This window comes from Lepus europaeus, chromosome 20 (assembly GCF_033115175.1).
Source record: "Lepus europaeus isolate LE1 chromosome 20, mLepTim1.pri, whole genome shotgun sequence".
Taxonomy (NCBI): Eukaryota; Metazoa; Chordata; class Mammalia; order Lagomorpha; family Leporidae; genus Lepus; species Lepus europaeus.
The window spans coordinates 9,610,976-9,630,757 of NC_084846.1; the positions used below are offsets into that span (position 1 = coordinate 9,610,976).

The 19,782-nt window shown below is 58.8% G+C and overlaps 2 protein-coding genes across 2 annotated transcripts; both read left to right on the top strand.

Annotated features, from left to right (window-relative positions):
* Window positions 1-6,766: 6,766 nt before the first annotated feature.
* On the top strand, window positions 6,767-7,924 carry RLN3 (relaxin 3). Its single transcript, XM_062178068.1, has 2 exons — window positions 6,767-6,968; window positions 7,686-7,924. The coding sequence occupies exons 1-2, from the start codon at window positions 6,767-6,769 to the stop codon at window positions 7,922-7,924; spliced, it is 441 nt and encodes a 146-aa protein (XP_062034052.1).
* A 544-nt stretch (window positions 7,925-8,468) lies between these two features.
* IL27RA (interleukin 27 receptor subunit alpha) lies at window positions 8,469-19,680 on the top strand. The gene is made up of 14 exons (XM_062178479.1): window positions 8,469-8,691; window positions 8,932-9,046; window positions 10,836-10,993; window positions 11,090-11,247; window positions 11,786-11,945; window positions 12,066-12,139; window positions 13,369-13,546; window positions 13,644-13,826; window positions 16,386-16,487; window positions 16,573-16,731; window positions 17,588-17,713; window positions 18,021-18,114; window positions 18,246-18,339; window positions 18,445-19,680. Exons 1-14 carry the CDS (start codon window positions 8,469-8,471, stop codon window positions 18,655-18,657), a joined length of 2,037 nt encoding a protein of 678 aa, XP_062034463.1. The 3' UTR covers window positions 18,658-19,680.
* The last annotated feature ends 102 nt before the right edge of the window (window positions 19,681-19,782 follow it).

Genomic DNA, 19,782 nt, shown 5'->3' on the forward strand with positions numbered 1-19,782 from the left:
GATAAGCAAAGGTCAGCGCCGGCCCTGCACGCACGCGCGGGCGCGGGGGCCCCCGGGTGCAGGAGCTCCCCATGCTCGCGTGCAAGGTGCACAAGAAACCCGTGAGCAGAGGTAGGGGTGTTCCACGCGCAGAGCCGGATCTGCCAACGAAAATACATTTTTTTTTTTTTGTATTCAGGATTTTTGCCCACTCTCAACCGCTAGGGCTGGGGAACATGAGTAACCATTTGGGAAAACGGATATGTTAATTTGTTCCTCTATAGTAACGCTGTTACTCTAGCTCGTAGTAAGCACCCTATGTGTTATAACGTCTTGTATCCCTTAAAGATACACCAAGGTGATTTTTCAAATGACGTCCGTGTTCTTGGATTTGCCTGTCTGAGCATTTGTTTTTTAAATAAATCTTTTAAACACTTTTGGTCATTGTACCGGTTTTTTGTCTTTAGTTTTAGGTAGGCTTCATTTTTTTTTTAAGATTTTTTTTTAAAGATTTATTTATTTATTTGAAAGTCAGAGTTGCACAGAGAGAGGAGAGGCAGAGAGAGAGAAAGGTCTTCCATCCGATGGTTCACTCCCCAGATGGCCACAACAGCCAGAGCTGCACTGATCCAAAGCCAGGAGCCAGGAGCTTCTTCAGGGTCTCCCATGTGGGTGTAGGGGCCCAAGGACTTGGGCCATCTTCTACTGCTATCCCAGGTCATAGCAGAGAGCTGGACAGAAAGTGGAACAGCAGTTTCTCGAACCGGCACTCATATGGGATGCAGGCACTTCAAGCCAAGGTGTTAACCCACTGCGCCACAGCGTTGGCCCCAAGATTTTTTTTTTTTTTAAGATTTATTTATTTGAGAGGGAGACAGAGAGAGAGAGAGAGAGGTCTTCCATGTGCTGGGTCACTCCCCAATTGGCCACAACGGCCAGGGTTGGGCCAGGCTGAAGCCGGGAACCAGGAACTTCTGGATCTCCCGCGCAGGTGCAGGGGCCCAAGGACCTGGGCCATCTTCCACTGCTTTCCCAGACCATAGCAGAGAGCTGGATAGCAAGTGGAGCAGCCAGGACTCAACCGGTGCCCCTATGAGATGCCCACTCTGCAGGCGGCGGCTTTACCCGCTACACCACAGCGCCGGCCCTCTTTTTAAAGTATTAATCTTCTGCCAGCACCGTGGCTCAACAGGCTAATCCTCCACCTTGCGGCGCCGGCACACCGGGTTCTAGTCCCGGTCGGGGCACCAGATTCTGTCCTGGTTGCCCCTCTTCCAGGCCAGCTCTCTGCTGTGGCCAGGGAGTGCAGTGGAGGATGGCCCAAGTGTTTGGGCCCTGCGCCCCGTGGGAGACCAGGAGAAGCACCTGGCTCCTGGCTTCGGATCAGTGCAGTGCATCTGCCTGTCAAAACACTCTGCCTGTCAAAACAAACAAACAAAAAAACCTTCAAGTTGTCCATGTCAGCAGGAAGCAGCTCTAGAGACAGATCATGGTCCCTCCACCTCTCCTAGACTTTTTGGGCTGATGCTTTATAAAAAACTCCTGCATTATTAAAAAAAAAAGAAAGAAAAGAAACAAAGAAAAAAACAAAAACAAAAGGTGAGGGCTGTTAATGAAATGGCACAGTCTTGTCTGTGGTGTAACCTACGCCCCGACACCATCCTGGGCTCTAGCCCTCACCCCGCTGCCATTGCTGGGAGCCAGGGGACCCCATGGCCCAACCACAGGTGTCAGCTCCACCCCCACCCCAATGGGATTCACTGCTCCCTCTTCCCTGCCCGACCCCTGGCAAAGGTTTAACAGGAGCTGATCCCGAACACGTGCTCTCTCTCTCTCTCTCTCACGCTCTCCTCTCGCCCTCTCCCCCTGGCTGGTCGGGCTTCCCCCACCCACAAGAAACCTTTTCCTTAAAAAAAAAAATGCTTGTGTTCCAGAATCTTCAGCATACAAACCTGAGTATTTTTGCTTTTTGTCGAGCAGTCATAGGGGGTGAATACTAGCCTGCTGTTGCCAGCAACCCTTTCAACCTATGTACCTGTGGTGTAAAAGGAAAAAAAAATAATTTGTATTTATTTGAAGGCTAGAGGGAGAGAGAACTTCTGTCCCTGGCTCCTTCCCCAAAGGCCCCACAAGAGCCAGGGGCGCCACCAGGCTGAAGCCAGGAGCTCAGAACTCCATCCAGGTCTCCTGTGTGGGTGGCAGGGACCCAAGGACTTAAGGGCCACCTGCTGCCTCCCAGGGTGTGCGCATGCGCAGGGCACTGGGATCAGCGTCGTCGGAGCCAGGAACAGAATCCAGCCACCAACACATGGTCACTGCTAAGCTAAACACCCAGCCCCCATTACTGAGGCCTATTGAAACATTGTTGCAAAAAAGCCCTTGATACAGTGGAGCCTGGGGCTGGGGAAAGCTCAGCCAAACAGATACTGAGGAAGGCGTTTCCGTGGAGTCTGGATGAGTTAACACCATCTTGGAATCCACAGCTGGAGTCACTGAAATCTACAGCCTACAGGAAAAGAAGCTGGGAAAAAACAGAATGCACTGATATTCACCAAAAGTGAAAAAAAAAAAAAATCTGAAAGCTAATCTCCATGGCTCCTTGGATATGTAGAAGAAAAAAGCTTGGGACACCATCCACCTCTATCTGTTTTTTTGTTTGTTTGTTTGTTTGTTTTTCTTATATATCTCCAAGCAGAAAAGCAGGTTTTTTTGTTGGGAAGAAGCTGGTGGAAGAAGACTTCGCCTTTGAAAGAAAATGCAACAATGTAGCACCGAGCTAAAAGACTACAGAGGTTAAGCCAAATCCAAGAGCTGGGGTTCTTCATGACAGCTGTTTCAAGCAGCCCCTACCTGTCCAGGGGACGTGCTGACACCTTCAAGAAACTGGTATGGATTCAGGAAAACCCGAGCGATTGGAGATCTGAGACAGACGGTTGGACATTAAATCAGCGAGGGCTTTGCCTGGGCTGTCCGAGGCCTGACGGAGGCTGGGGAGAGGCGGAACTGGGTCAGATAGGGTTCAAGGGTACGGAGGGGCCAGGTGGCCGAGTGGGAAGTGAGGCATGCCAGCAGTGAGTCTCTGGGGACAGGAAGCCAGGTTAGGCAGCTGTGCAGCCGCATGTTGGAGTCTCTGGCCATCAGCGGCTATTTAAACTAAAACCAGGTGCTGGCGTTTGTGTTGCGGTGGGCAACCTGGAGATCCACTGGTTCACTCCCCAGATGGCCACAAATGGCCTGGGCTGAGCCAAGCCAAACCCAGGAACCAGGAACCTCATCAGGGTCTCCCACATGAGTGCAGGAGCCCAAGGACTTGGGCCATCTTCTACTGCTTTCCCAGGCCATAGCAGAGAGCTGGATCAGAAGAGGAGCAGCCGGGACTTGAACCGGTGCCCCTATGGGATGCTGGCACCACAGGTGACAGTTTAACAAGCTATGCCACAATGCCAGCCCCACATTTTTCTTTTTAGTTTGTACTTATTTTTATTTGAAAGGCAGAGACAGAGAGAGGGAGAGACAGAGAGGAAGAGAGAGATCTCCCATCCATTGGTTCACTCCTCAAATGCCCACCACAGCCAGGAGCCAGGAGCTCCATCTGGGTACCCACGTGGGCGGCAGGAATCCAGGTACTAAGCCCTCACCTACTGCTTCCCCAGGCGCCTTAGCAGGAAGGCGGAGCAGAAGCAGAGGAGCCGGGACTCCTCACTGGGCTCCACTCTGGCGTGTGGGTGTCTCCAAGCTTAGCCACGGTGCCACAACGCCCGCCGCCCCACCCCCCATTTCCCTGCTCCTGTGAGTTCATTTCCTGTGTGGCTCTGACAAACGGTCACAAACTGGAAGAGGTACAACAATGGTCATTTCTCCTCTCGCGTCGTTTGGGAGACCAGAAATCCCGGAGCTCGAGGGGTGGTTGTTTCCTGCCTCTGCTGGTTTCCGGCGGCGTCTCCAGGTGTGGCCGTGGGTCCTGGGGCCACTGCGCACAGCCTCTGCCTCTGTCTTCATGCGGCACTTCCTCTGATTTCTCTCTCTCTCTCTCTCTCTCTCTCTCTCTCTCTCTCTCTCAGATTTATTCATTTATTTGAAAGGCAGAGTAACAGAGAAAGAGAGAGAGAGAGAGGGAGGGAGAGAGAGGTCTTCCATCTGTTGCTTCACTTCCCAACTGTCTGCATTGACCAGAGCTGTGCCGAACCGAAGCCAGGAGACAGGAGCTCCATCCGGGTCTCCCTCATAGGTGGCAGGGACCCAGGTAGTTGGGCCTTCACCTGCTGCCTCCCAGGTGCCATAGTAGGGGGCTGGTTCCGAAGCGGAGCAGCCGGAACTCAAACCAGTGCTCCCCACGTGGGAGACCTGGAAGAAGCACCTGGCTCCTGGCTTCGGATCGGCGCAGCGCTGGCCGTAGCGGCCATTTGGGGAGTGAACCAACGGAAAAAGAAAACCTCTCTCTCTCTCTCTCTCTCTCTCTCTCTATCACTCTACCTGCCAAATAAATTTAAAAAACAAAAACAAAAAAACGGTGCTCCAGTGTGGGCATTTGGGGAGCGAAGCAGCAGATGGAGGGGCCATCTGTCAGTGTGTCTGTCTCTGTCTGTCTGTCTCTGCCTTCCAAATCAAACGTAGATAATAAATACTGAGCCTTCTGGCTCTGGGCCAGTTCATTAAATCAGTCCATCAGACAGGAGACTTTGCTGTGTGTTGGTATTTCACCAGCCCTGAGCCAGGCTGCGGAGCCCTGGGGGGGGAGAGCAAGGGCGCATCACCCCACATCCCCAGCAGCCCCTGACCACGGCGGGGTCCTCAGAAGAGTCAGAGGTGAAGACGAATTATTCATCAGCCCTCTGCCCGGCAGCCATCCCATGTGCCCTCTGCCATCCAGAGCCTCGGGGGGCGCCCGGGGCCAGGCGCTGGTGGCTGAGAAAAGGCCACAGGGATAAAGTTCCAATCCCAAGGGAGAAATGTGCAAATAGCACGGAGAGCGAGCCAGCCACTGCTGTCAGATTCGGGCGCACCCCTCAGCCCTACCCCCCACCACCAAAGTTCCCTAGGAGGCCGGGGACAAAAACCAGGGCACAGAGAAGGGCAGTGAGCAGCCTAAGGACGCACAGCACGGAGGGCGCGGAGCTGGGATTTGAACCCAGGCCAGCCCCTCACCAGAGCCTCTGCAGTTCTTGGGTTGATGAACAACTTTTGGGTCTTTAAAAAAAATATTTTGGGAGCTGGCTTTGGGGCACAGTGGATTGAGCCACTGCCTCCCATAGGAGCATGGGTTCGAGTCCCGGCTGCTCCACTTCACATCCAGCTCCCCGCTAATGCACCTGGGAAAGCAGCAGAAGATGGCCCAAGTGCTTGGGCCCCTGCACCCACGTGGGAGACCCGGACGGACTCCTGGCTCCTGGCTTCAGCCTGACCCAGTCCTGGCTGTTGTGGGCATTTGGGGAGTGAACCAGCAGGTGGAAGATTCTCTCTCTCTCTCTCTCTCTCTCTCTCTCCCTCCCTCCCTGTTGGGGTGCCCACTGGACAGCGGCGGGCGGGGTTTCACATACGTTTGCTGACTGGCTTGGGGCTCATGGACATAGCGGGGGTCTCCTGGAGGCTGTGCGCCTCCTTGGGGGCTCAGACCCCCTCCTCCGCGAGCTCTGGGTGCAGAATCGCAGCCACTCTGCAGGTGGGACTTGAGGCTGAAAGGTCACCCCTGCAGCAGAGAACCCATTAGTGGGGGAGGCGTCGGTGGGCTGGAGACAGGCTTTCCAGCCACTGCCTACGTCTGAGGGGGCACGCAGACCCCCAGTCCCACTAAACGGCCTCATCTCTCAGCCTCTGATTCACTCCCCAGATGGCCACAGCAGCCAGGGCTGGCTCAGGCTGAAGCCAGGAGCCTGGAGCCTCATCTGGGTCTCCCACGTGGGTGGTAGGGGGCCAAGGACTCAAGCCATCGCCTGCTGCCTCTCGGGCTGTGCGTTAGCAGGGAGCTTGGAATCAGAGCTGGGACTAAAACATAGGCATGCAGGGGCCAACGCTGTGGTGTAGCGGGTAAAGCCGCCATCTGCAGTGCCGGCATCCCATATGGGTGCCGGTTCGAGTCCCAGCTGCTCCTCTTCCGATCCAGCTCTCTGCTATGGCCTGGGAAAGCACTGGGAGATGGCCCAAGTGCTTGGGCCCCTGCACCTGCATGGGAGACCCGGAAGAAGCTCCTGGCTTCTGATGGGACGAGCTCCAGCCGTGTGGCCATTTGGGGAGAGAATCAGTGGGTGGAAGACCTCTCTCTCTGTCTCTCCCCCTGCCCCGTGCCTCATAACTCTGCCTTTCAAATAAATAACTCTTTAAAAATACATGCACCCACACTATACAGGCAGAAAATGCAAACAGCCGTCCGTGTTCCCGTAAGCAGGGAACATTCACTCTTACTATACCTCAGAAGAGAGCTGTGCACGCCAACCCTGCGGGCGGGGGTCTGGCTGAGCCTCCTCCCCTTCCCCTGGCGGGGGTCGGCTTCTTCTCCTGTGCTGAGTCAAGGTCCCCGGCACCGGGCGATGGATGCTGACAGCCCAGCTGAGCGAGTCACCTGCTCCCTGGAGAAAGGTTATCGCTTCGTCCTGGCGGGAGACGGGAAAGGTCGGAGATGCGGGGGGCGAGGAGTGACCCAGACGTGTGTCTGTGCTGGGAGAGATAAGCGAGGTGACTCGGCCTCGGGCAGGCTGGGTGCGGGGAGGCGCCGATGTATAAATGGGTGGGGGACCAGCAAGCGGCAAAGACCCAAGCGGCCCTTGCAGTCCGAGGCGCCGCTCTGCCCACCATGGCCAAGTGCTGGGAGCTGCTCCTGCTGCCGCTCCTGAGCGGCTGGGCGCTGGCCGGCGAGCGCTGGCTGGGGGCCGCTGAGGCCCGAACCGTGCCCTACGCCGTGAAACTCTGCGGCCGCGAATTCATCCGCGCAGTTATCTACACGTGCGGCAGCTCCCGCTGGCGGCGCTCCGACCTCCTGGCCCGGGAAGCCACCGGTGAGGCTGGGGTGACCCGCAGGTCACAGGAGAGATGGGGACCAGGGCGGCAGGGCCCGGGGTGGATGGAGGGCTCAAGGGCTGGGGTGCGCCTGGGGGCCATTGCCAAGGCTGAGGTGCTATCTGGGGTGGCCAGGGTGAGGGGCGTAGTGTGCACGTAGCCAGATTTTGCTACCTTACTGGGTGACCTCGCCTGGCCATCGCCTCTCCTCTCTCTCTGAACTCCCTGGTGACACACTTAGAATCGCGTGGGGTTCAGAGGTGGTGCTTGACACACGACCCATGGTATTTTGCGTGTGGCTTGGACACTCATTTTCTGAGTCTGAACTCTCCTACTTCGACCCCTGAAGAAGTTGGGGACTATAATGCCCCCCCACGACTTTCCATACAAGGAAATGGGCTCAAGGAAGGAATTTCACTTGCTCAGGATTGGATCTGTGTGCAGTCAGCCCAGCTCTTGGCTACCAGGTCCTCCATATATAAAGAGTAAGGGGGAATAAATGACAGAGAGGAAAGTTACACGTGGTGGTAAAGTTAAATAACCTGCCCATAGAACAGATTGATAACACAGCCAGAACTGAGCGGGACCAAAACCTCGCACCCCAACGCTTGAGTTTCAGCAGCAGAGAAGTTGCCCAGGGCCAGCCAAGACACAGAAGTTGGGGTGCCACAGCCGCTGAGCCCCAAGCTCTCACACTTCTTTCTCTTCTTTTCCAGGGGAGGTCTTCCCGGGTGCAGGCGCCGACACCGACAGCCTGGCAGGACAGCCGGACGAGGCCTTGAGCTCCAGCGAGTGGCTGGCACTCCCCCAGTCCCCCCAGGCCCTCTCCAGAGGCCGAGCTGGCTGGCAGGAAACCCCCGAGGCCGCCCGGGAGAGCCGTGACATCCAGGGTGGGCTCTCCAGTTTCTGTTGCAAGTGGGGCTGCACCAAGAGCCAACTCAGCATCCTATGCTAGCGCCCGAGGGAGACGCTGGGGAGCAGCAGCCAGGCCGCCAGCCCTGCCTTCCACTCCACCCCCTGTCCCCTGTCCCCAGCCTTGACCATGGACCGAGAGCCAGCTCTGCTCCTCACTGGCCACAGGGGGGCCCCTGACCCCAACTCCAGCCTCAAACCAAGCCTCTACCTGGTGCACTGAGCATCCCTCCCCACACACGCACCCCTGCCTCCCCTAAACGACGTCCTTGTCCCAGCCCAGCCTTGTCACCCTTGCTGGCGGGACCCCTAGCTTGGGGACCTGGGGGGGGGGAGGGCCGCATTAAAAGGAAAATAAAAGTTGTTCAAAGGCCTCGCCGAGTTGGGTGTCGTCGTTAGGAGGGGGGAGAGGGCAGAGGAGGATGGGTTTCCGCCTCCCCCGTGTCCCCAGCCCCGCCCCAGCCGAGCCACTCCGGGGACTTCCCGCCGCCGCAGGGGGCCAGGGGCGGGACCCAAGGCTGCAAGGGCGGCGGCGGCAGGGCTGGCCTCGCTTCCTGTCGCCGGCACCGAGCCCGGGGGTCGCCACCATGCGAGGGTCCCCGGCTGTCCCCTCCCCGCGGCTGGCGCTGCTGCTGCTGCCCGTGCTCGCGCTCCTGCTGTGGCTCCCCGCGACCCGTCCTGGGGAGGAGTGGCGGGGGGCGCGCGGGCGTGAGTGTGCTCGTGCGGGGTGGCGCTGGGGCTCCGCCGCCGCCGCCGCCGCGCCCCCTCCCCCACCCACGCCCCCCGCCTTCAGCCTGGGGACCCCCGAGGGTGAGGAACGAAGCTGGGGAGTGGGTAGGGGTGGTGGTGGCAGGATATGGCTGGCAGCGGCACCCTGAGTCTGGTGGTGGCGGTGGAGTGCCCAGCGCCCCTTTCCTGCCCCTCGTGTCCATCCGGGGACCCCCGGAGTCCCCCCCCCACCGCCTGGGGAAGGTCAAGTTAAGGGGTGGGCAGGCGGCGGGGCGGGGGGCACTGACCGCGGGCGCCTGGGCTCTCTGGCTCCCCCTGCAGGCAGCGCGGGAACACTGCAGTGCCACGGAGTGGCGCCCCTGGGGGACCTGAACTGCTCCTGGGAGCCGAGTGGGGACAGAGCCGCCCCGTTCCTGCTGCACCTGCAGAGCCAGTAGTGAGTGCGCGGGGGGGCCGGGTTGGGGGAAGAGGCTTCGGGAGCCCCAGCAGCCGGGCCCTCCCTGCGCTTGGTCCACCTTCAACCGCAAGGCCCCCTGGTTTGCTTACTGTGTGACCTCGGATGGGTGCCTCACTCTCTCTGGGTTCTGTCTTAAGTGCCAGCGGTGATGGAGCTGGGCGGGGGGGAGGGGCGTTGAGGACGCAGGTTTTGGCGTTGTGCAAGGAGAAAATGCTTCGTAACGTGACGCTCGCTTGTCTTTTTGAATTTTTTTTAAAAAGGGACTTTTGTTATTTTTCTGAAAAGCAGAGAGAGAGAGAGAGAGAGAGAGAGAGAGAGAGGTCTTCCATCTTTCTGCCGGTCCACTTCTCAAATGGCTGCCTCAGCCAGGGCTGGGCCAGGCGGAGCCAGGAGCCAAGAGCTCCATCCGGGTCTCCCACGCAGGTGCAGGGGCCCAAGGACTTGGGCCATCTTCCAGTGCTTTCCCAGGCCACAGAAGAGAGCTGGATTGGAAGAGGAGCAGCCGGGACTCGAACCGGCACCCCTATGAGATGCTGCACTGCAGGTGGAGGCTTATCCTCCTACGCCACAGCGTCGGCCCCAGAAGTGTACAAACTGGGCCACGGTGTGGGAGACTGAAACAGAACAGTGAGAGACAGCCATGGGGGTAGGGGGCTGGCTTTATTTTTATTTATTTATTTTTTAGTAGTGGTTAAAATACACACATGGGGCTCAACCATGGAGACGCCTGCATCCCATTCCCGGCGTCTGGGAGTCCCAGCTCTGCGTCTGAGCCAGCACCCTGCGCATGTACACCCTGGGAGGCTCAAGGACCTGGGCCCTGCCACCCACGTGGGAGACCTGGATGGAGCTCCTGGCTCCTGGCTTTGGGCTGCGCCAGCCCCGGCTGTTGTGGCCATCTGGGGAGTGAACCAGCAGGTGGAAGACCTCTCTCTTTATACATATAAATCTTTCAAATAAGTGAATAAATCTTTAAAAAAAAAACTACAACACAGCACAGCAGGTTAAGCGTGGTCTGCGCGTCACCAGCATCCCACGCGAGCACCACCCCTCCCCCAGCGCCCCACAGCCCCTCCTCTGCTTCCTGTCTCTGCAGCTTTGCCTGCCCTGGTCACATCCTGTCCACCGAGTCACAGGGAGTACGGCTTGGTGTGGCCGGGCTGTTTTATTTATTTATTTATTTATTTATTTATTTATTTTGAAAGGCAGAGTTACAGAGAGAGGAGAGAGAGAGGGAGAGAGAGGGAGAGAGAGGAGAGAGAGAGGGAGAGGTCTTCCATCCACTGGCTCACTCCCCAATTGGCCACAAAGGCCGGAGCTGGGAGCCGGGTGCTCCATCCGGGTCTCCCATGCAGGTGCAGGGGCCCAAGCACTTGGGCCGTCTTCTACTGGTTTCCCAGGCCACAGCAGGGAGCTGGATTGGAAGTGGAGCAGCCGGGACTTGCACAGGGGACGATGCTGGTGTCACCAGCGCTGGCTAAGCCCACTGTGTCTGGGACCTGTGCCTGTGTTTCCGGGCTGTCTGTATCCACTCCCTGCACCTGGCGAGCCCTTTCCCTGGGGGCCCTGAAGGCTCCCATCTCAACGAGGGGGAAAACAAGGCACAGAGCCGTCAAGGCGCTCGCCCCAGGTCACACAGCTCTGGGATTCGAATCCAGGGCGGGGGGGGGGGCAGAGTGGGTGGCAGTGGCCACTCTGTCAATCCAAGGGGCTATCACCCTGGGGCCCTGGCCGGACACCCGTCTCCCCCCACCTGTCTCCTCCACAGCCACCCCAACAGGACGTACACCGTGGCGGTGGCTGCCGGGCAGCACTGGGTGACCGTGCCTCGGGAACAGCTCACCGCCTCGGACAAACTCCGTGTCTGGGGGTCCAGGGCAGGCCGGCCGCTGGGGCCTCCGATCTCCGTGAACCTGGACACTCGAGGTAATGTGACGGGGGCATGGTGGGAATGGGGCGCTCTGTGTGGAGTGGAGGTATGTGTGGAGCCCCTCCCCCTCACCCGGACCTCCCCTTCCCCAGTGAAACCGAATGTCCCGCAGCTGTGGCCAAACGTGGACTTCTCAGAGGGCGAACCCCTGGACGCCACGGTGCAGTGGGCAGCACCTACGTGGCCATCCCATAAAGTCCTCATCTGCCAGTTCCGCTACCAGAAATGCCTGGAGCAGGACTGGGTCCTGGTGAGTGTCAGGCACCCTTTGCCTCCCCCCTACCCTGGGCAAGACTTGGAGACTCCTCCCCATCAGAGAGCCGGGAGCTGGGGCAGGGACCAGCGTGCGCCTGCTGCTGGAGTTTGTCCATAGTCCACGCCAAGGCTTGCACGGGCATCTGGTCACCTCCACCCCAAATGCAAGGGCAAAGGCAGGCAGCAAGGTGGTGGCGCAAAGTGCTTGGGCCCCTGCCACCCACGTGGGAGACCCAGATGGAGCTCCTGGCTCCTGGCTTCAGCTTGGCCCAGCCCTGGCTGCTGTGGGCATTTGGGGAGAGAACCAGTAGATGGAAGATCTCTCTCCCTCTCTCTCTGTCACTCTGCCTTTCAACTAAATAAAGAAATAAAACAGAATGCCCATTGCTCTATATAGAAGTCTCCCTCCGCCGGGTCCTGGGCAAACCAGGCCAGTTGCTGTGTCTGCTAATTCGTAAGCTCTTGTGCACTCAACACAACTCCTCCCCTCCCCCACGCCCCCCACCGGCCCCCTGCCACCTGTCTCTCCCCAGCTGGAACCGGAACTGGAAACCATCCCGCTGAGTCCCCTGGAGATCCAGGACCTGGAGCTGGCGACCAGCTACCGGGTGTCCGGCCGCTGCCGCACGCAGGACGAGGAGGACTTGTGGGGCGAGTGGAGCCCCAGTCTCTCCTTCCAGACGCTGCCCTCGGGTGGGACTACTGGGCTTGACCCCACACATCCCCTGTCCCTGGGAGTCTGGGCAAGCGCCGTCTGTCTCTCTCATTCATTCCACTACCACGACTACCACCACCTTTTTCTCTTCTTCCTAGCTCCAAAAGACGTGTGGGTGTCTGGGAACCTCTGCGGGACGCCTGGCGGACAGGACCCCCTGCTACTGTGGACGGTGAGCCGCAGGGGCCAGGAAGACACCCCCCCCACCCCCACCCCACCAAGACGCGGATAAGACCATGGGCGAGCTCCCTGGTGCCCTCTAGAGGCTGCTTTGAGAATGCAGCTGGGCGAGGGTGTTCCAAGAGGGCGGGACAGGGTGCCGGGCGTGGAGTTAAGTAGTTAAGACTCGAACTCAGCTCCACACGGTGTAAGGCACTGCGTGCTAAGAGCTTGAATGCCCGGGGGCAAAAAGGACTTTGTAAAAATGACGGAGGAGAGTGTGAGAGTCCTCACTGCTGCAGGTCTCCCCCGTGTGTAGCAGGTGCACAAGCCTTTGGGCCATCTTCTGCTGCTCTCCCAGGCACATCAGCAGGGAGCTGGATCGGAATTGGAGCAGCCGGGACTCGAACCGGCAGTGTAAACCCGCTGTGCCACACGCCGGCCCCTTGATGCAATAGTTTTAAAAAAATCAAATCAGCAAACTGGAGTCCCCAGTGCACCGTCTGCTTTAAGTCCAGATTGGTTGGGGGCAGGGCCAGGATAACAGTAAGAGGAGCAGAGCGGGGCCTCATGACTGCAGGCTCAGACGCTGTCTTTATGTGAAACTGTAGCATTTTGTTTGTCATGATTTTTTTGCATTAATTTTGCCTTTAATTAAAATCCTGCGTTGACCCTTCATTTATCTTGGTCCCTGAGGTTTTCGTATCTCGCCCTGCCCCCCCATCCCTTTCTGAGAATTTTTTCCTGGCTCTGGAACCTTATCTGAATCCCACCTCCCACTGCTGAGTGCCTTAGAGCCTTCCCCATTTGTAAAATGGTCCCATCAGAAACACTTCACAGGGGCCAGCATTGTGGCGTAGCGGGTAAAGCCACTGCCTGCAACGCCAGCATCCCATACGGGTGTTGGTTCGAGCCCCAGCTGCTCCACTTCTGATCCAGCTCCCTGCTAATGCGCCTGGAAAAACAGTGGAGGATGGCCCAAGTGCTTGGGCCCCTGCACCTGTGTCGGAGATCCGGATGGAGCTCCTGGCTCCTGGCTTCAGCCTGGACCAGCCCCTAGCTGTGGCGGTCATTTGGGGAGTGAACCAGCAGGTGGAAGACCTCTCTAAGTCTGTGTAACTCTGCCTTCCCAATAAATGCGTCTTAAAAAAAAAAAAAAAAAAAAAAAAAACTTAAGTGGCTTTGCCTAGGAAGTTTCTGGTCCATGGGAGCCAGTAACCCCTTCCTCCCCTCTCCCCTCAGCCCCCGGGGTCCTGCCTGCCAGTGAGCTACAGAGTGTGGGTTGCAGAGCAGGAGCTGCCTGGGGAAGGGGTTGCCTGCTGCAGTGCGCGCATCCCCGCGGGCACCCGGTGGGCTGCTGTGTCCGCCGTGAACGCCACGAGCTGGGAGCCGCTCACCAACCTCTCCTTGGCCTGCTTGGGTAAGGGGCTGGGGCCTTGCTGGGCTCCACACCTGCTGGAGGGAATCCCTGGGCCATGGCAGAGCTGCATGCCCCTCCCTCACCCTGTGCCCTGCAGACTCCGCCCCCCGCGGCGTGGTGGTCAGTAGTGCGGGGAGCACAGAGCTGCGAGTGAGCTGGCGACCGCCAGGATCCGGGGTGCCGCAGGAGTACGTGGTGGACTGTGCTGGAGACGGAGAGCCCCTGGAGAAGCTGTCCTGGATGCGGCTTCCGCCCGGGAGGCTCAGTGCCCTGTTAGCAGGTGAGCCCCGGGTCCCTGGGGCTGGCCCATGGGGACAGGGGCAGGAGCTGGGCAGTGAGAAGGATTCTGGGTCTCAGTTTGAGGGGTGAGAGAGAGCATGGAGGAGGTATCAGAATAATGTGGGGTGTGTGAGAAAGACAGCAGGTGACCCTGGAAGTGAGAGAGAGGACAGGGGTCAGGAGGTGAGAGAGAGAACAGGGTTCAGAGGTGAGAGAGAACAGGGAGCAGGAGGTGAGAGGACAGGGAGCAGGAGGTGAGAGAGAGGACTGGGGTCAGGAGGTGAGAGAGAACAGGGATCAGGAGGTGAGAGGACAGGGAGCAGGAGGTGAGAGAGAGGACTGGGGTCAGGAGGTGAGAGAGAACAGGGATCAGGAGGTGAGAGGACAGGGAGCAGGAGGTGAGAGAGAACTGGTGGTCCTGAGGTGAATGTTCACTTTGTCACATGAAGTAGTAAATAAAGGGGTTACCAAGGTTACCAGATGACAGACCGAGGTTCAGTTCATCAGGATAAGTACACTGAATCTGTATGTGCCTAATAACATGGCTTCAAAACACAGAAAGCAAAACTGCACAGACCCGTAGGAGAAATATTCAAGTGCATTGTGGGAAATTTAAACACATCTTTTTCAGCAATTCCCCTCAGCTGGAGGGGTTAGGTTCTCTCTCTTTGGTAAAGATTTTATGAATTTATTTGAGAGGCAGAGTTAGAGGAGAGAGGGAGAGAGAGAGCGCTCTTCCATCCACTGGTTCACTCCCCATATGGCCACCAGGAGCCAGGAGCTTCTTCCAGGTCTCCCACGCAGGTGCAGGGACCCAAGCACTTGGGGCATCTTCCACTGCTTTCCCAGGTCATTAGTGGGGAGCTGGATTGGAAGTGGAGCAGCTGGGGCGTCTCTGACTTAACCCACAGGCGCCACAAAGCCAGCCCCTGGCACTGACAAATCTGTGCCCTGAGCAGCCAGTGAACCAGACAAACGAACAAGCAAGAAGTGCACCTGTAACATAATTGGGCCCCCATAGATCAGGGGGACAGGAGGAGGCAGAAGGACCATTTTGGACACAGAAGTCAGCAGAGTCCTTGGGGGAAGCGGCTGAGACCTGCGGGCAGGGAGGCAAAGCAGGAGATGGAGTAAGGCCCCGGGGGTGACAGACAGGGCTCTGGCTTCAGCTGTGACTGAGGTGGAAGCCGTGGAAGGTTCTGAACAGGGGGACTGGCACTGTCCCCCGGTGTTCACGAGCACCCCCTGCTGGCGGCTCTGCGTAGTCGTGGAAGGAAAAGACCCTGAGGGCTGGGGCAGGGTGAGGGGAGGGGGCTACTGAGACCAAGGTCCTGGAGCAGAACTGGGGGGGGGGGGGCATTGGGAGGTGCTGCAACCAGAGATGCATCCATAGTCCTCCAACTGGGGTCGCCCGTGGGGCTGTGGGATACTTAGACCTGGGCGCCAGTGTTGAGGTCTGGACTGGGGAGTCTGGGGGGGCCTGACGAGGTGTCAGGTGGGAAGTTTCAGTCAGAGCCCCAAGGCACACAGCAGCCTGTATGCACACGAGAAGCCCCAATTCTGGAAGGTTCCTCGTCTTGAGGGGGGAGGGAAGTAGCGTGTTGAGAGGGAGAACTCAGGGGCTCCTCCTGCCGGGGTCGGTGCCGTCGGTGGCCCCCCTGGTATGTCTGGACTTGACTACTGCTCCCGGCTACCTGCACCATGCATCTGCCCGCTAGAGGGCGCTAGGTGGCTACTGAGGCATTGGCTGCACCTGATGGGGAATTAACCGCCCTAGCCTCAGCACCTCCTCCATGGAGGCTGTGTGTGCTCTCTGCTGCCACCTAGAGGTCACGACGAGCACCGAGCCCCAATTTTTTAGTTTAAAAAGTGCGCTCTTGGGCCTACACTGGGATGCAGAGCCGACACCCCACATGGGCGCCAGTTCGAGTCCTGGCTGCTCCATTTCCGGTCCAGCTCCCTGCTAATGCACCTGGGAAAGCAGTAGAAGATGGCCCAAGTGCTTGGGCCCCTGCACCCACGTGGGAGACCCGGATGGAGCTCCTGGCTCCTGGCTTCTGCCTGGCTCAGCTCTGGCTGGTTGTTGTTGAAGCCATTTGGGGAGTGGACCAACAGGTGGAAGGTCTCTGTCTCTGTCTTTCCCTCTCTGTAACTCTGCCTTTCAAATAAATAAATAAACTTTTAAAATTATTTACTTATTAATTAATTGCTTATTTTATCTTTTAAGATTTTTGAAAATTTATTTGAAAGAGCATCGGGAGCGAGAGAGAGAGGTCTTTCACCTGCTGGGTCTCTCCCCAATTTCCTGCAATAGCCGGGGCTGGGCCAGGCAGAAGCCAGGAGCCTGGAGCTCCACCCGGGTCTCCCACGTGGGTGGCGGGGACCCAAGTCTTGTGCGGTCACTGCAGCCTCCCAAGGTGCGCATGTGCAGGAGGCAGGAGCCGGAGCCGGGATGGCGCCCCACGTGGTGAATGTTGGGAAGTACAGCAGCCGGGACTCTAACCGTTGGGAATCCAGAAGAACCGAGCAGAACCGGTCTTTGCCTCCTTACCCCCACCAGGGAACTTCACAGAAGGGGTCCCCTATCGGATCACGGTGACCGCGGTCTCGCCTGGGGGCGTGGCCCCTGCCCCGCCGGTGTGGGGGTTCACCCAGGAGCTAGGTAAGGTGGGGGAGGGGTTGGGGAGAGGGGAAGGGTCCGGGAACACTGGGCACACCTTGACCCCACTGGTTGGCTTCCTCCCCAGCACCCGTCATGGGGCCGGCGCTTTGGCGACTCCGGGATGACCCCCCGGGGACCCCTGCCGTAGCTTGGGCGGTGGTCCCCAGGCGCCAGCTCCGAGGCCATCTCACTCACTACACCGTGTGTGCTAGGAGTGGAGGCCGACCCTCGGTCTGTGTAAACGGTGAGCACCCCCACCTCGCGCCTCAAAACCCACCCACCAGCGCCCACCCTGCGCCCTCTGGGCCCCTGGGGAGTGTATGACGTCATCGGTCTCCCAGCCCTCTGGCTGCAAGGAGTCCTTGTGCAACCGTTGCAAAGGACAGCTTTGGTCTATGGTCATTGGCAATGGAAGGCGCCCGTCACGTTTTATCTTACTTATTCATTTGAAAGATTTATTTATTTATTATTTGAGAGGCAGAGTTAGAGAGAGAGAGGGAGAGACAGAGAGATCTTCTGTCTGCTGGTTCACTCCCTAAATGGCCATCACAGGGCTGGGCCAGGCCAAAATCAGGGCCAGGAGCTTCTTCCGGGTCTCCCACGTGGGTGCAGGAGCCCAAGGGCTTGGGCCATCTTCTACTGCTTCCCCAGGCACATCAGCTGGGAGCTGGCCCAGAAGTGGAGCAGCCAGGACTTGAACCTGCACCCATGTGGGATGCCGGAGGCTTTAGCGCCAGCCTCACCTTTCACTGGTTTAGTTTCCCAAACATTTAATTGCTTTTGAGTGCGTACTGTGTGCTGGGAGTAGGATGGCCCTGGTGCCGCTGACTCCTCCTGAGGGGCTTATAGACAAAGTAAATAATATCTAAGCAGAATGTCCGATGCAATGGAGCTGAGCGGAGAATGAACCAAGGAAGGTGGGTGGTGCCGGCAGGGCGCAGATGGCCTCCCTGAGGAGGGAACAGTTAAGCAAAGGCCTGAAAGACACCAAGAAAGAGCTCTGTGGATGCCTGGGGGAGGAGGGCTGTGAAAGGAGCATGTGCAAAGGCCCTGGGGTAGGACCCACCACTTCCCCTCACCTGTCTGATTGTCTCCTCCAGTGAGTGGCAGCATCCGGAATACCACCCTGCCCAACCTTCCCCGGGGTCCCTGCGAGCTGTGGGTGACCGCGTCCACCACGGCGGGGCAAGGTCCACCTGGTCCCAGCCTGTGGCTTCACCTGCCAGGTAGCAGGGCTGGAGGGAGGCGGTGTCTGGGGTCGTTAACCTGGGCTTTGAGGGTAGCCCAACCCTTGTTGGGGGGGCAGACAAGGTTATTGAGATCCTTGGTGGCTTTTTGATTCTGACTTTGACCTGCCCATGTACCCCGCCCCCACCCCCAAATTTCAGCCCCCTCGTAGCCACTCCCCATTCACAAGCCCCACCTACTTCTTAGTGTCTCTCTCCCAAGCCCTTGGAGCCCTTGCTGCCCACCCCCCAGTGTCCCTGCTGGGGACTCTTCCATACTCTCTCTCCCTCACCCCTGCCCCAACAGATAACAGCCTAGGGTGGAAGGTGCTGCCCGGTGTCCTGTCCCTCTGGGGCTTGTTCTTCGTGGGCTGTGGCCTGGCCCTCACCTTGTCGGGCAGGTGAGGCTGTCAGACGCGTGGGGTCTCTGCCCTGGTGGGAGGCGGGGCTGTGCTTCTTGGTAGGATTGCAGGGCCGTTCGGGGCCCTGCGCCCCGCAGCCCCATCCTGACCGCGTCGCACCTGCACGCCAGGTGCCTCCGCCTGCGATACAAGGTGCTGCCCCGCTGGCTGTGGGAGAAGGTTCCGGACCCTGCCAACAGTCAGTCCGGCCAGCCCCACATGGAGGTGAGCAAAAGGACTTGGTTTGTGGGAGCCTGTAGTGGGGGAGGGTTGATCCTGGGACTGGGGGTGTGGTGGGGGAAGCAGGGTTCCAGCTGCATCCCGTCCCAGGAGGTGCCTCCGGTGCAGCCCCCTGGGGACTTGGCCATCTTGGAAGTGGAGGAGATGCAGCCGCTGCCGGCCCCCGGGCCCCCCCAAGCCGCCATGGCCCCCCTGGACTGTGGGTATGAGAGGCACTTCCTGCCCACTCCCGAGGAGCTGGGCCTGCTGAGCGCCCCCCACCCTGGGGCCCTAGATGCCCCAGGCTGCAGGGACCCGCAGTGAACACGCTGTGGCTCAGAGAGGGTGAGTCACTTGCCTGAGGACACATAGCCAGGAGGACCTGGGACCAACGGGTCCCAACATGACAGTGCCTGGGATGCTGGGGGAAAAATATGTAAGGGTGGGTGAAGCAGACACAGGCACATGTATGGAGTCCAGAATGGCAGCCGCCTCCCCAAATCCACCTTCTCGCTGTGTCTGGACTCCGGCCCCGCCTCCCTTGCTGCTGGATGCACCACGGCCGGAGTTCCCGACAACCATGGGTCAGGAGCAGAAGCCACACGGTCGGTCTCGTGGGGCAGGGTGGGGGCTCTGCCGTGTTCTCTGCCCTCTTGTGGGAGCTGGGACACACACATGCCCATGACCTAGCCTTGGCCTTACCCAAGGGGAGGGTGGGCCAAAGAACAGAAAGGAACCTGGATTCCAGAGTGATGGCAGGGGTCAGAGCCTGGATCCCCCAGAGACTGCCCAGGTCAGCGCCTGGATCCCTCAGAGACCTCATGAGTCAGAGCCTGGATCCCTCAGAGACCTCCTGGATCAGAGCCTGGATCACCCAGAGATGGCCTCGGTCAGAGCCTGAATCCCCCAGAGACCACATGGGTAGGAGGCTGGATCCCTCAGAGACCTCCTGGGTCAGAGCCTGGATCCCCCAGAGACTGTGTGGTCAGCTCCTGGATCCCCCAGGGACTGCCCAGGTCAGAGCCTGGATCCGTCAGAGACCACGTGGGTCGGAGGCTGGATCCCCCAGGAACTGCCCAGGTCAGAGCCTGGATCACCCAGAGATGGCCTCGGTCAGGGCCTGGATCCCCCAGAGACTGCCAAGGTCAGAGCCTGGATCCCTCAGAGACCACGTGGGTCGGAGGCTGGATCCCCCAGGGACTGCCCAGGTCAGAGCCTGGATTCCCCAGAGACCACGTAGGTCGGAGCCTGGACCCCCCAGGGACTGCCCAGGTCAGAGCCTGGATCTGAGTGATCACCTGGGTCAGAGCCAAGGAAATAAACGTCTATATTTTTATAGCTACTGTCGCCCAGGGTCTTTCGTTGGAACAGCTGATTCTGTAGCTCACTGATTCAGAAGAGCGGAGCCCTCTGGGTCGCACCAGGAGACGAGGTGATTCCGTGCCAACA

What these genes read in the sequence shown, in the direction of transcription:
- RLN3 (XM_062178068.1), top strand. Translation starts at nt 6,767, where the DNA reads ATGGCCAAGTGCTGGGAGCTGCTCCTGCTGCCGCTCCTGAGCGGCTGG. An exon ending in CCTGGCCCGGGAAGCCACCG is followed by an intron (nt 6,969 to 7,685) that starts GTGAGGCTGGGG and finishes CTTCTTTTCCAG; the next exon opens with GGGAGGTCTTCCCGGGTGCA.
- IL27RA (XM_062178479.1), top strand. Translation starts at nt 8,469, where the DNA reads ATGCGAGGGTCCCCGGCTGTCCCCTCCCCGCGGCTGGCGCTGCTGCTG. An exon ending in GGGGTTCACCCAGGAGCTAG is followed by an intron (nt 16,488 to 16,572) that starts GTAAGGTGGGGG and finishes CTTCCTCCCCAG; the next exon opens with CACCCGTCATGGGGCCGGCG. An exon ending in CCTGTGGCTTCACCTGCCAG is followed by an intron (nt 17,714 to 18,020) that starts GTAGCAGGGCTG and finishes CTGCCCCAACAG; the next exon opens with ATAACAGCCTAGGGTGGAAG.